General features: G+C 36.0%; 1 protein-coding gene across 1 annotated transcript in view; it reads right to left on the reverse strand.

Annotated features, from left to right (window-relative positions):
• The window catches only part of CHN1 (chimerin 1), a 211193-nt gene that overhangs the window by 144335 nt on the left and 50003 nt on the right, over positions 1–16855 (reverse strand). Inside the window, exons 2-3 of the mRNA XM_034954540.3 lie at positions 8420–8458; positions 1127–1182 (exon numbers count right to left, since the gene is read on the reverse strand). Coding sequence (XP_034810431.2) covers positions 1127–1182; positions 8420–8458 — 95 coding nt within the window. The remainder of the gene's footprint in view (positions 1–1126; positions 1183–8419; positions 8459–16855) is intronic.

Here is a 16855-nt window from a genome sequence, read left to right on the forward strand (position 1 = left end):
CCAGTCTCTGGTTTAATCCTTTCTGTGTTTCTCTTTTGCAAAAATAAACTATATCTACAAATATACTTTTCCTTTTTGTGGAGAACAAGGTCTCGCTCTGTTGCCCAGGCTGGTCTTGAACTCCTGGATCAAGCTGTCATCTCACCTGTGCCTAGCTAAGTGTTGAGATTACTGGCATGAGCTGCTTTGCCTGACCAGACTATATATTTTTTATTTTCTATTCTTTCATATGAAAGAGGAACCATACTTACTATATCTATATACATTTTATATCTGGGAATCTTTCCATATCAGTACATAGAAATCTTCCTTATTTTAGTATTCTATTCTATTCAATCAGTCTCCTCTGGACAGATATTTAGGTTTTTTTCTGCTATTACTAACAATCCTACAATAAAAAACTTTGAGCATATGTTATTCTATATTTGTACAGGTGGTTCATCAGGATAAATTCCTAGAATTTGGACTGGTAAGTCAAAGGCAGGTGAAGGTATAATTTGGTAGATACTACAAAATTCTCATAAAGTTATAGTATGTCACATTCCAATCTGCAATGTAAGTGCCTGTTTCCTCACAGGCTTGCCAAGTAAGTATATTCTGAGCTTTTAACTTTTGCCAATCTGCAAAGTAAAAATGATCTCTCTGTATTTTAATTGGCATTTCTCTCATTATCAATGAAATGTGAACATCTTTACATATATTGTCATACATCATATCTTTTTTGGTGAACTATCCACATCTTTTGTTCATTTTTAAAATCATAAGTTAAATACTTATTTCAATGTAAAAAAGAATTCAATAATCCTACAATGATGGCTCCAAACTTTGTTCTAAAAAAAGAATATTAAACAATAAAAACACAATGTATGAATTAACTGAAAAGAATACGAACAACCCTTAAAACTATATGGTCATATTCTATACTGTGTTCCAAACAGTCCACTAAAAAGTGGAAGTTAAATCAAATGAGAAGGATATTAAGAAAAATATATTCAAGTTATAATTTTATCATATCAATTAGTGTTAAGTGGTTAATCTCACAAACAACCAAGCCACTGAAGAAGGTGAAAGTTTGGGAAACAGATGGTTGAGAGACATTTTTTGGTAGCAGTTTCATTACACCCACCTCGCAAGTACAGGTAATTCTTCGAGGATGAGGGGCTTCCTGTTGTAGCTGATATACTGTGAGAAGGTAGAAACAAAAAGTGTCAATGTCCCTTACATAGAACTTATCAATATATTAGAAATAAAAACCTGGCTGTTTTTTATGTTCACAAGAAAACTGGTATAACCTTATTTACTAAATTGTGTTACGGACAAAACAAAGAAAGTAAACAAAACTACATTTAGTGAAAGCCGAGGAGCAATTCAAACAGAAAAATCATAATCCAAACAAGTGTCTTTTTACCTTATAACAAGTCAGTGCTGGATATTTGGCTCTGTTCTCCATAATCTGGTCATTTATTTTCCCCAGTTCTTTGTGGGGATATTAAAGGATGTCTTTGATATAAACCAATAATGGTTATATATACATATATTTAAAGCATGTTATTAAGTGTCAAGCTTGAAACTAAAATCAAGATTTATAGGCTAAAGGTAATGAACACACTGTTTTTCTCCCCTATTTATATTGCAAACATCTATCTTCAAAGATAATTTTCCTCTTCCCCTAAAAACAAAAGGTCTGAGCCAAAGTTACCACTGCTTATTCAACTAGGGCAAATATAGCAAAAGAAAGAATTCAGATATTCAAATAACTTGCCAAAAGAGGGAATCATTTTTAAGGCATCTGAAAATGCATCAATGAAAATTATACTGATACCATGACTTCCTTCTAGCCTCACTTCAGGCTTTTTTATTTAAAATGAAAAAAGAATGAATAGGATGTGTGGCTATATATGTCTAAGTTTATCTCTTAGAGATTTTTTTTCTATTTCTACATATATAATCACATATAATTTAATACTCTAAATACTTAAGATATTTTGTCAACATAACATCGAACTACCCAGTAATCTGGGACTGTCAGATAACGGATGACTCAGATTTCAAATGGATATAATTACACGGACTCTACTTCTGACCACATTCATTCATATACATCATAGGGACATATATAGAATAAATACAATTAGACTATACACATATACATAATTAGCCTGTGTGTGTATATATATATATATATAAATGTGTGTGTATATATATACTATCTCTCTCTACACACACACACAGTGAACACACACAGATACACGTAACTGTGAGTACTTCCATGCAAAGGGGATACAGCACTGGGGTTAAGAATCTGAACTCTTGAACCAAACCATCTGGAGTCTGAACACTGGGGCTCTGTCACTAGCACTGCATTCTATGCCTTCATTTTCCTTATTTGCAAAATGGGATTAATAATAGTTTGTACTTCACAGATTACTTAAGGATATAAATAATTTATATGAAAGATGTAAAATAGTCCCTAGCACACAGTAAATGCTCAATGAAGACTACTTATTATTATGCATAGGTGATTGATATTAACACATAAAATTCTTTATAATAATACTTGATTACTAGGATGCATCTAGAGTTCATCACTAAAACATAATATCAGGGCAATGCTATAATTTAAAAGGAACTGAGAAAATACAGCTTTATTGTTTAAAAATCAAACACAAAGCCACTTCATCAGGAATGTTTAAATTCTACTGGTAGAAATGTATTCCTTTACCTTTTTCTCCTGATGGCAAAAATCCCTAAGAGAGGTAATACATTAAAACAGTTTTAGATACCCATATTTCATTGTGAGAGTTAATAAGAAATATTCCTGTGAATATAGTTTTATATATTGTTACAGAGATGACACAAAGGGAGTTAATTCTGAGGTAGAAAAGGGAAGAAAAAGCACTAAAGTCAAATTTGTCTGGCCCTGATAATGAAAAGTACATGTGTATCACCCCATGATATGTGTAAATCTCCATCCTCCTTAAAAGTGGCCAAAACATGATTTGTAAGAAAGAAGGATTCTTCAAGGGCCAGGCACAGTGGCTCACACTTGTAATCCCAGCACTTTGGGAGGCCAAGGTGGGAGGATCGTTTGAGCTCAAGAGACCAGCCTGGCAACATAGCGAGACCCTGTCTCTAAAAAATGTAAAAAAAAAAAAAAAAAAAAAAAAAAAAAAAAAAAAAAAAGATTCTTCAAGTCCATTCCTCCATATCGGTACCTATAAGGTAAAAAAATTCAGTTCACGTTTCTACTTTGATCAGTAATTCTCAAAATATTGGTATTTTCCTTTGTCAAGAAAATGCTCTGGAAAGGGCTGCCATCTATGAAAACCCAATTCTGAGAACTGAATGATAGTCAAGAAGAACATTAAAAGTTAATACAGAAAGTAAAATGTCGATTTTGACTCAAAGCACAAATACTGTAGTATCTGGTTATCAGCAGTAAGCATTTGCCTGTTCAGTAAGCATACATTAAGATGAGCCACTATGAAAAAAAGGGAGACAATATTGTCATATGAGAATTGATGTGGGTTTCAAATTTGCTTTCATCAGAGTTTCAAAGGGTATATAGTATTTTCTTAACATTAAGTCACATAAGGTTATTTACTTTTCAATTTCTTTCAAATCCTTCTAATCGTCTCAAAGGATAAAGCTCTGTTTCATAACGAGGAACTTTTAGACAAATGTCTCCTGATTGGCTACCAGTGGTTACTAACAGTTAATCTATCTTTAAGACTCTTTTTTTTTAAATTTTTTTTTGTTTTTTGAGACAGTGTCTCACTTGGTCACCCAGGCTGGAGTGCAGTGGCACACACATGACTCACTGCAGCCTCAACCTCCCAAGTTCAAGCAATCCTCATGCCGCAGAACTCAAGTAGCTGGGACTACAGGCACACACCACCACGTCCAGCTAATTTTTGTATTTTTTATAGAGACCGGGTTTCACCATCTTGCCCAGGCTGGTCTCAAACTCCTGAGCTCAAGTGATACTCCCACCTTGGCTTCTTAAAATGCTGGGATTACAGGTGTGAGCCACTGTGCCTGGTCAAGTCTTGGATATTTTATAACAAATATAACAAATTTGGATTCAAAAAACACCTATCAAAAAGATCATTAAAAAATTATACAAAGTAATGAGGTCTAATTCAGGTCCTTCTCTCTCAGTTTGGAATTTTTGATAATTTGAATTGGAACTCAGCTGAATTTAAATAAGCACAATCATTAAATGATTCACCAAAAATTAATAGCTAAATTCAAGATGAGGGAATATATGATTAAAGTACTTAATATTTTCAATCACCTTAGAAGTGTCAATGCGTATATACTTATTAATGAAATTCTCAATCCCTACAGACAATAAATTGTTCATCAAGTCCAAAGATCACAAATTGGTATCTTGAAGTCAAAATTGGTCCACATGTGTTTTGTTTGCTGTCTTTTACATTTGAGTAGGTTTTTAACATTAAAAAATTAAGAAACTTAAGGACAACAAAAGCAAAAGAGAATTCCAGCCTCTTTTGAAAACTCAGATCTGGCAATAATGAACCCAGAGTCTAACATGACAATAAAAGGAGCTAATTTTGAGCTACTCTCTATAGACAAGGTCTCCACGGTCAACTTACTCATAGTCCTAATCTGGCTTGCTTGCCTCATTTATTACATGTAAGGTTCCTGGTTTAATTCACACAATAAGTACTGAAAAGCGACAAAACCGTATTTGTTTAAAAAGAGTCCACAACTTAGACTTCTTGCTAATTTTACTTCCCTATTGGTTTATATTTTTAAGACTTCAGAGTTACATTTTTACAAGATCAATGGAACTAACAGTAGGAAGTACAAGATAGGCATGGGTAAAATAAGTTTCTTCTAGAATCAAATTGTGAAATGCTGTTCAGATTCCACCATGCCAAAGATAGAAAAACAAAACACACTAACATGTAGCAACTTTTGACATTAAATTAAATCATCTTGTTTACATTTATAGATCTATTACAGAAGTGAAGAATTAGAACTCCTTGAATAGCTTTCAATGGGTGTGCCACCTTACATGAATTGACATACCTAATTATTTTTAAAATTTCAGCCCATTTCTATTTTATTACCATTTTAAGAATTTTTAATAACTAAATTTAAGTCACATCACAGAGATGCTGAAGCATTACAGTTTGTCAGTCCCAAAGACTATTAGTAGAAAATATTGTCAATTATCAATTCTAAACTATATATATATCTGGCCTAAGATTGTCATGGCTCACATATTAAGGATACTGAACAATGCCTACTACCTCAGTTATTTAAAATTCCAGTCTCTATTGATGAAGTCAGGGTATAACAGGTCGGTCAGTCTTTAAAATTTTTCCTACTAAAATGTAAAGATTCCTAAGAGATGAAGTCCTTAAGGTACAATTAATAAACATCTTACTGAAGATTATTTAGAGCTGGTTGTAAAAACTGTAAAACTGAATGGTAAAAGATAATATAAACAAAAAGTTCAACTTAATCACATTTTTTCTAAGATCAGAATTTGACAAACACATTAACCATCTATATGATCATAAAAAGTCATCGTTAGAATGCATTTATTTATTTAATATGAATGAATAAATGAATGAGACAGGGTCTGGAGTTCAGAGTACTGATCACAACTCACTGCAGCCTCCATACCTCTTGGGCCCAAGTAATCCTCCCACCTCCACCTCCCAAGTAGCTGGGAAGCAGTTCCTCCCACCTCCACCTCCCAAGTAGCTGGGACCACAAGAGTACAACACCATGCCCAGCTAATGTTTTTATTTCTTATTTTTTGGTAGAGATGGGATCCGCCTAAATTGGCCAGGCTGGCCTCAAACTCCTGGGCTCAAGTGATCCTCCCACCTCAGTCTCCCCAGACTACTAGGATTACAGGCCTGAGTCACCAAGCCTGGCTGCAATTTTTATGTTTCCTCATTTGTTAAAATTTGCACATACTCAAATCTTGGAAGATTAATATCATAATCTTATAAGAAAATTTCTAAAAAGGATTTTTCCACTTGCTTTTAACATAGTTTAATTATAAAATTTCCTTGACTCAGAAGTTTTTTCATGTGACAAATGAAAAAGTCAAAAGATAAAATATCTATTTTAATAATTTCCTACACATTTCTACTGTTAAAATGATTACGGGGAGTTCAGACATTGAAGTCATTAAGAGAAATGATAAAACTCCGTAACAGAACCGTAGTCTTATTAAAGAAAGATTCAGCTGGGCACAGTGGCTCACACCTATAATCCCAACACTTGGGAGGGCAAGGAGGCAGGATCACTTGAGGTCGGGAGTTGGAGACCTTCCTGGGCAACACAGTGAGACCTCGTAGTCTACAAAATAAAATTTTTAAAAATCAACCTGTGGTCACAGCTACTCAGGAGGTTGAAGTGGGAGGATCACTTGAGCCCAGGGGGTCAAGGCTGCAGCGTGCCAAGATTGCACCACTACACACCAGCCTGGGCGACAAAGCAATAGCCTATCTCTCTTTTTTTTTTTAATGTCTTTTTTTTTTGACATAGTTTTGCTCTTCACTGTTGTTGTCCAGGCTGGAGTGCAAAGGTGCGATCTCAGCTCACTGTAGTCTCTGCCTCTCAGGTACAAGTGATTCTCCTGTCTCAGCCTCCCAAGTAGCTGGGATTACAGGCATGCACCACTACACCCAGCTAATTTTTTGGTATTTAGTAGAGACGGGTTTCACCATGTTAGGCTGGTCACAAATTCCTGACCTCAGGTGATCCACCCACCTCAGCCTCCCAAAGTGTTGGGATTACATAAATGCCATATTTTAAAACAAATGATAGCTACTGCAAGACATGCGAGATATGTGAAGCTACAAAAAATACCAGTTGCATATACTACATTTACTAATTGATATTTTTCATGGAGGAAAAGATCACTATAAACTCAATAATAGTCTGAGGCTTCATAAATGTTCTTACATTAAAAATGTGCAGGGTGCAAGTCAGAGTCAGGGAATAAAGATAAACTGAAAACCAGAAAATGCAGAGAAGTTTTTTTTTTTTTTTTTTTTTGAGATGGAGTCTTGCTCTGTTGCCCAGGCTGGAGTGCAGTGGTGCGATCTTGGCTCACTGCAACCTCTGCCTCCCTGGTTCAAGCGATTCTCCTGCCTCAGCCTCCCAAGTAGGTGGGACTACAGGTGTGTGCCATCACGCCCAGCTAATTTTTGTATTTTCAGTAGAGATGGGTTTCACCATGTTGGCCAGGCTAGTCTCAAACTCCTGACCTCAGGCAATCCGCCTGCCTCTGCCTCCCAAAGTGCTGGGATTACAGGCATGAGCCACAGCACCCGGCCAGAGAAGAATTTTAAGTAGGCTTCCAGCCAATGAGATTATGAGACAAAATCTTTAGGAGGTAAAGAATATTAGTCATTTTTACACATTCGTATAACTATACTCCCAAGGGAAAAAGAAAAAGGCACTAGCAGCGTTGAGGGGAAGCATCTATGGCAATATTTTTAGAGACTGTTCATATTTTACTTATAATTAGCCCAAAGTGGCAACCTATTAAAAAAAAATTATCTGTTCTGAGAACATAAGACCAATGAGAATCTGAATTGCTGTTCCTTCAGTCAGCAAATTTCAGCAACCTACAATCATCAGATTTATAATAAACCTCAGCATTTACAAAGATGTTAATCTATAATTAAAGAACAGGTTTCTTAGGCTGCTTATTCAACTACAGAAACAACAAACAAGAACTTATAGTGCTTTTCCATAATAATGCATTCATAAATTTTAAAAAACCATTTTGATTATATTAGCCCTATTTGAACTTTTAAAATCTGAAATATCCTTTACTTGGTGAAATAATATTCTCTAGAAAACAAGGAAAGGAAAATAAAGAACTAAAACCCTAGATGTTTAAAAAGAAATATTTATCCTAACGCAGTTTAAAGAGCAGCATGGAATCAAGTATCTCCCTTATGTTTTGGGAAAGTAATTATTTAAAAGTTAGATCACCTTTTTTTGCCTCTTTTCACTTATTCTTTCTATCAACATAGCCTCCTGAATTATTGTCATTTAAATATTCCTTTCTTCACATAAAGAATCAGGACCTGAAAATAATTAGACTGTTTGAATTCTCAGTGTCTCCTTGTATTAGCTTCATTAGCCACTCTGAACAAGTGGTCTCAAGTTTCACTACATGGAATTCATGCAAGCTCAGAGGGATGAAATGCATTCCAGACGGAAAACCATATACTGTACAGACTTTGTGTAAACACTTACTTAACCACAATTATTTCTATGCTACTCCCAAACCTTGTTTAAATTAATTTTTCAACAATGGGTACAAAATGGAATGAGTATTTCTATCTAATAATCCCATATTTTTATATTACTTATAAAGTACTATAACCCACACAATTATTTGTAGACTTACAGTAAGATTTCCAAACAGGAGGTCTATATTCATCTGTATCTGAAAGAAAAAACATCAAATTAACATTACTGAATATTTAAATTTTAAATGAGACATTTTAATCATTAACTCATTTAATATATATTTGTTGAGATCTATTTGTTCTAGGTATTGTGCTAGGCACTAAGGGGCATTTAAGGGTTTTTCTTTAGTCTTGGTCCTTACTTAGTTGGAGTAATTTTACAAAGATGTTTAAATAAAGTTACTGTATTTATTCAATTGCTTATTACATAAAAACATCAAGGTTAACTTTTACTGCTGGTACTCATTTCTTACTATCACTGAAGTAATAGTCAATAAAGGCTTTGTTTCTTTGGGCTTAATGATTATTTCACTGAAAGATCCCTAAAATTATTGAATTTTTCTTTTTCAGTCAAATTCACCAGATTAATCATTTTAATCACCGCAAAAGTTAAGTATTTCTATTATTTTCCCCCATTACATTTAGGGGATTCCAATGTACATGGTTTTACTAACATGAAGAAAGAAGGAACAGCAAGGTTCAGATCTCCGTCCTCACACATCCTGGACAATCAAAACCAGGAAATGAGAAACACTTCAATGGAAGAGAGTGTATCTAGGGAACCACAACGAACACGAGGTGAACATCTGCTCTTCAAGTCCATTTCCCCTCATGTTGCCTGAGTGCAGATGTAGGAGACAGTATAAACAGGAAGTGGAAAGAGATGGAAATACAAACACATGACGGACGTGGAGTTACCAGAGAAAGGAGAAGGGGCCAGTGTAGCTTCTGGCTACACTGTGTGGCTTCTCATCAGTAAAGCATAGCTGGGGACTAATTTTTGCCAGTCAAAAGCTCTGCCTGCAAGACTATATAGCCACGACTGCAGAAACATTTTTTGGTATAGAAAGGTATGGCCAGCCACATCACCTGGCTCTGCTGGAAACCAACATGAACCCATTAGGCAAACTGATCCAAAAATTTTGATCTCCAAGGAAGCAAAAAAAAATCCCTGGAAAGTTTATTGAGAAGACTAAACAAGTAGCTCAGGTAAAATGGTCATAGATATAAGACATTCAGCCTCCAATCTGCAACCTTTAAACTGCAATATCACACTTCATTTATAATGTGTTATCATAAACCACACAAATACTTTGAGAAAAAGGGTTACAGCAAGACTGCTAATAGTGGGCATAAGAACACAACATGGAAATTTTAAATCATGTGGAAATTGCTTGGCACCCCATAGAGTGTTCAAATATGTCTGCTTCAAGAGAAAGAAATAATGGGCATCCAAATTGGTAAGTCAAACTGTTGTTGTTTGCTGATGACATGATCGCACACCTAGAAAACCCTAAATACTCATCCAAAAAGCTCCTAGAACTGGTAAATGAATTCAGCAAAGTTTCCAAAGTTAATGTACACAAATCAGTAGCTCTGCTATACACCAACTGTGACCAAGCTGAGAATCAAGTCAAGAACTCAATCTCTTATACAAAAGCTGCAAAAAACAAACAAAAAACAAAAACAAAAACAAAAAAAACTTAGGAATACACATAACCAAGGAGGTGAAAGACCTCTGCAAGGAAAACTGCAAAACACTACTGAAAGAAATCATAGATGAAACAAACAAATGGAAACACATCCCATGCTCACGGATGCATAGCATCAATATTGTGAAAATGACCATACTACCAAAAGTAATCTGCAAATTCAATGCAACTCCCATCAAAATACCACCATTATTCTTCACAGAACTAGAAAACACAATCCTAAAATTCATATGGAACCAAAAGAGAGCCTGCACAGCCATAGCAAGACTATGCAAAAAGAACAAATCTGAAGGCATTACATTGCCCAGTTTCAAACTATACTATAAGGCCATAGTTACCAAAACAGCATAGTACTGGTATCAAAATAAGGATATGGACCAGTGAAACAGAATAGAGAATCCAGAAATAAAGCCAAATACTTACAGCCAACTGACCTTCAACAAAGCAAACAAAAACATTAAGTGGGGAAAGGATACCCTATTCAACAAATGGTGCTGGGAAAATTGGCAAGCCACATGTAGAAGAACAAAAGTGGATCCTCGTTTCTCACCCTATACAAAAATCAACTCAAGATGGATCAAAGACTTAAATTTAAGACCTGAAATCATAAAAATTCTAGAAGATAACATTGGAAAACCCCTTCTAGATACTGGCTTAGGCAAAGACTTCATGACCAAGAACCCAAAAGCAAACGGAACAAAAGCAAAGATAAATAGATGGAACTTAATTAAATAAAAAAGTTTCTTCATAGCAAAAGAAATAATCAGCAGAGCAAACAGACAACCCACAGAATAGGAGAAATCTTCACAATCTCTACATCCAACAAAGGACTAATATCCAGAATCTACAAGGAACTCAAACAAATCAGCAAGAACAAAACAAGCAATCCCATCAAAAAGTGGGCTAAGGACATGAATAAACAATTTTTAAAAGATGATATACAAATAGTCAACAAACATGAAAAAATGTTCAACATCACTAACTATCAGGGAAATGCAAATCAAAACCACAATATGTTAACACCTCACTCCTACAAGAGTGGCCATAATTTAAAAATCAAAAAATAATAAATGGTGTGGATGTGGTGAAAGGGAATACTTTTACACTGTTGGTGGGAATGTAAACTAGTACAATCACTGTGGAAAACCGTGTGGAGATTCCTTAAAGAACTAAAAGTAGATCTACCATTTGATCCAGTAATTCCACTCCTGGGTATCTACCCAGAAGAAAAGAAGTCATTATATGAAAAAGACACTTGCACACGCATGTTTATAGCAGCACAATTCACAAATGCAAAGATATGGAACCAGCCCAAATGCCCATCAATCAACAAGTGGATAAAGAAAATGCGGTATATACATCTATATATCTATAGATATCTATATATCTCTATATCTATAGATATCTCTATATCTCTATATCTCTATAGATATATATCTATATATCTCTATATCTCTATAGATATATATCTATATATCTCTATATCTCTATAGATATATATATCTCTATATCTCTATAGATATATATATCTCTATATCTCTATAGATATATATATCTATATATCTCTATAGATATATATATCTATATATCTCTATAGATATATATATCTATATATCTCTATAGATATATATATCTATATATCTCTATAGATATATATATCTATATATCTATAGATATATATATCTATATATCTCTATAGATATATATCTATATATCTATATATCTCTATAGATATATATATCTATATATCTATATATCTCTATAGATATATATATCTATATATCTATATATCTCTATAGATATATATATCTATATATCTATATATCTCTATAGAGATATAGATATAGATATATAGATAGACATATATATATATACACACCATGGAATACAACTCAGCCATAAAACAGAATGAAATAATGGCATTTGCAGCAGTTCAGGTGAACTTACCCAGATGGAATTGGAGACCATTATTTTAAGTGAAGTAACTCAGAAATGGAAAACCAAACGTCGTATGTTCTCACTTATAGGAGGGAGTTAAGCTATGAGGACACAAAGGCATAAGAATGATACAATGGACTTTGGGGAGTGAGGGGAAAGGATGGACGGGGAGAGGAATAAAAGACTACCCACTGGGTACAGTGTACAATGCTCGGGTGATAGGTGCACCAAATTCTCAGAAATCACCACTAAAGAACTTATTCATGTAACCAAACACCACCTAAAAATCTATTGAAATAAATAAATAAATTGAAAAACAAACAAATGAAAAATAAAATAAAATAAAATGTGGTATGTACACACCATGGAACACTAAACAGCCATAAAAAAGAATGAAATTATGTCCTTTGCAAAAATATGGAGGCAGCTGGAGGCCATTATCCTAAACAAACTAACACAGGTACAGAAAACCAAATACCGTTATCTTCTCACTTATAAGTGGAGCTAAGTATTGAGCACACAAGGATACAAATATGACACAATGTCTATTGTGGACTACTAGAAGGTGAGGAGAGGGGTGAGTTAAACTACCTATTAAGCACTATGCTCACTGCCAGGGTGACAGGACCTGTACTCCAAACCTCAGCATCATGCAATATTCTCATGTAACATATCTGCACATGTATCCCCATATCTAAAATAAAAGTTGAAAATTAAAAAACAATTGTGGAAAACTTAAAGACATAGAGGAAATCTTGGAAGAAGAAGAAAAATAACTTTTCCATTGGAGAATAATGATAAGAATTACAAGCAGACTTCTCACTAGAAACCATAAAAGCATTGAGAGAGGAGTAAAATATCCAAAATGTTGAAGAAAGAAAAAATAACAACCCCAAATTTTATATCCACTAGAATTATCCTTCAAATCAGAAGGAAAGATAAAGACTTTCTCAGAAAAACAACAAATGAGAGAACTCAACACAACAAACCTGGCCAAAAATAAATGTTAGAAGAAATTCTTCAAAAACAGAGGGAAAAGGATGTAAGTCAGAAACTCAAATCTACGTAAAGAAAGAGCATCAGAGAAGGAATATATGATGGTAAAATGAAAAAACAAAACACACACACAAATATGTCTGCTCAAAGAATGAGTAACAGGCCGGGCGTGGTGGCTCACACCTGTAATCCCAGAACTTTGGGAGGCCAAGAGGGGCGGGTCACCTGAGGTGAGGAGCTCGAGACCAGCCTTGGCCAACATGATGAAACCCCATCTCTACTAAAAATACAATCATTAGCTGGGCGTGGTGGCAGGTACCTGTACCCCAGCTACTCAGGAGGCTGAGGCAGGGAGAACTGCTTGAACCCAGTGGGCAGAGGCTGCAGTGAGCTGAGATCACACCACTGCTCTCCAGTCTGGGTGACAGAGCAAGACTCCATCTCAAAAAAAAAAAAAAAGAATGAATAACAGATTACATGAATAAATGAATAATGAATGAAATAATGCAGCAAATAGAGTCATTTCTTATTATTCACAGTAATTATATGCTATGAAGTTACCTCGAACACTGAATTTAGCAGCAAATACTGAACCACTGCTCCTGGGGGCAACACAGGGTTAGGTTCCTGTGTGCCTCTGGTCACAACATTTTCATCAACCATTAAATACATAACCTTGTGTTATATGTGTATCTCTTTAAAGACACCTTATTTCGTATATACCGTTGATTCATTAACACTGAACTCACAGCAACAACACTGTAACTCATGCCTGTATGAAGCTTATCTAACACATGCATACTCTCCAAAAGATGTATCACAGCCTTCTTGCTCTTAGGAACACTGTCTAGACAGCACTTTAGCACGAGGCTTGGGGACCATTTTAAATGGCAAAATCACTAAGAACAACAACAATAAAATCCCACAAAAATGTAAAAAAGTGTGGCCCTGAAAAGACCATGAAAAGAGGACTTGTTTACAGCGTGAGAGCTGAAACAAGGCGGAGAACTGCCTTGCTTGGCCACAGCCGGGAACAGGCAGGTCATATGACTCTAATTTTTTACTTCTCTGTGATTATTTGCAAGTGACCACAATGCCTCTGCTAGGGTGTGTGTGTTGGGGGCGGGGGGGCGGTTAATTATACTGAAGTTTGTCTTAATAAGTAAACCATAATTAACTCAATTGTATTTTTAATACTAGAAAAAATTTGCCTGTAAGCATTCAAGTCATGTTATTATTTCCTTGATATTCTGCTGTTATTATAATTCAATCCTAAGGAGTATGACGTGGAGCGAGTTTCCAGTTTATAACAGGACACCCATATTCTATGTGTGTCTCCACTTCCTTGTGGGGCTCCAAACCACAAGAGGTGGTGACCAGGTACCTCCTGATCCACTGTGAGGGGCTAGGAAGGGAGGGAGCACTCAATGAGACTGGGACCCTATGTAGTAAATAATTTAATCTTGTCTCAGAAGAGGTCTAGACCTTGCCTTCAAAGATAATTTTTGTTTGCCTGGGGCCAGCCAGAGAGTAACTTGGGGCTTTGGGTCACTGGTATCAGTTAAGGAACCACATGGACAGTCAATCAACCATGCTTATGCAATAAAGCCCCAACGAAAGCTCTGAAGACCGAGGCCGGGAGAGCTTCTCTGGTTGGAAATATCCCACGTGGATCATCACACATAAATGCAAGAAGAAGCCAGCGACATAACTGTAATCCCAGCTACTCTGGAGGCTGAGGCAGGAGGACTGCTTGAGCCCAGGAGTTCAAGATCAGCCTGGGCACCAAGGAAGGAAGGAAAGGGAGGGAAGGGAGGAAGGAAGGAAGGAAGGACAGGAGGAGAGAAGGAAGGGAGGGAGGGAGGGTGGGCATGTGTCCTGACTCCAAGGAGAGAGGACAATGGAAGCTCTGTGTTTTGCATTTCTCCTGGACCCTGTCCTGTGCTTGTCTTCCCCTGGCTGATTTTAATATGTATCCTTTCCCGGCAATAACCATGACTGTAAGTAATGTTTAGTGAGTTCTGTTGAGTCCTTCTAGTGAATTTTAGTCCATGAAGGTGGTTGGGGAACTCCCCCACTCAATTTGCAGTTGGTGTCAAAAGTGAGGGAAGTCTTGGAGATTTTGTAGTTGGCCCTAACGCCTCACAGACCCTGTGCAAAGCTGCACCTATGAGCCGTGAGGGCCTCCCGGAGATCATTCTGACTTTGGAGAAGGTGAGAAAGAAAGGCTAATTCTCAAAGTCCTTACTCTAAGAACTGTGTACTTAGTGCTAGGTGGCACTTTCTTAGGGAACATCAACCTTTACTTGCTCTGTGACTTTAGAAAATTTACTACCTCTCTGCATCTTAATCTATTTATTTATAAAATGGAATAACAATATCATCTAAAATGGGAATAGTAACAACATAGGTTTGTTGTTGAGAATTAAATTAGGTATCATCTATAAAGCACCTTGTACTTAGGAGACCTTCAGTAAATAAGAACCCTCTCCTGCCTTCACCAAAAGTGATTCTGAAAACACAATATTACTATATTAGCCTCAAGCCGCTGTTAATGATTTCAGCCATGTATTCCCTTCTTACTATCTTGGTCTTCCATGTACACCTGCTCTGTTATAAAAGACATTATTCAAGATGCTACAGATCACAATCATGGCCAAATAAATTTAGTATTTGGCAAAAAAATAAGAAATATTAGGGGAAAAGTTTGAATTTCTTTTAATATTCTTTTAATATTTCTTTTAAGATTAAAACAATTCTAATTAATGACATTTAAGAGCACTGTTTAGGTTTTAAATATATTTTCCTAGCAATCTATTTTTTGCTGGTAGAAGTCTAAACTGGCATAACCTCTCTGGAGAGCAATTAGCTATATATACCATAAGCTTAACTGTGTAACAGGTATCTATTAAGGCAGAGATTAGATGAGATGTTCTTTGAAGGAGAACACTTAAAAATTATTTTGGCCTTTCTTATGTTTATGGGTAGAGACCTTAGATCACTGGTGTGGATCCTTTTGCTGAGAGAAAAGCGGCTTGAATGTTCCTTTAGTTGACCAGTGGGTAGGTGCCACTGTCCTTAGGACTCAGGGGAGGAGGGGACACTGGGAGGGGAAAGTTGAATGGCTTAGGAAAAAGTGCCTCAATCTCTTGATATGCAGAATTAGTTGCTGAAGGCAGGAGGACCAATTTTCCAGGACGCTAAATCTTCCTGAAAAGGAAGAAACATTACCCCAATCTTTAATTCCTGAGATTCAAAATTAAAGAGTTCTGTCACAGAAGACACTCATAGCTCAAGCCAAGTCCCACTGGCAAGAAGAGGCAGAGACATTCCTGAAATAAAATGGCCTTGAAGAAGGAATAACTGAAACTGGTGATCTAAGGTCACACAAAAAGCTTCTGCGTTTATCAGGTAGGACAGATTCTGGCACAGCCTAAGGTGGATGTTGGAAGTGTCTCTGACCTCAGCCTCCCTGATACACTAAATCCTTCAGTAAAAGAAAATGAACTTTTAAAAAACTGCAATCTTGACCTTCAACTGCGGTGACTGCTGTGACCTGGGCCATGGTCTGACCAGAAACAGGATCCTAGTGGCAGTTCAAGCAACTATTGCCAAACAGTGCAGGGCTGGTCTTAAATGCTGAGAAAAAATGATGATGGGAAGGAAGAGCAATAGTGTAGTCGGTTCTTTTTCTGGCATTTGGAGGCAGATGGGATGACTCTGGGACTGGGAAAGCCTCCTGGGGCTCAAACTTGGAGGCGGAGACTGTCTAAAAAGGAACATAATAAATTTCCTGCTGATTAATAGAAAAAAACATGAGAGTATATTTGGCCCCTGAATTTATGTAACAGGTCATGCCAGTTCCTTCTGCATACCTTTAGACCCAGCAGTTCTATTTTTAGAAATTCATTGCAAACAATTAAGGATGTTAGAAAAATATTAATACAG

The sequence above is a fragment of the Pan paniscus genome, chromosome 13 (genome assembly GCF_029289425.2).
Source record: "Pan paniscus chromosome 13, NHGRI_mPanPan1-v2.0_pri, whole genome shotgun sequence".
In the NCBI taxonomy this organism is placed as follows: Eukaryota; Metazoa; Chordata; class Mammalia; order Primates; family Hominidae; genus Pan; species Pan paniscus.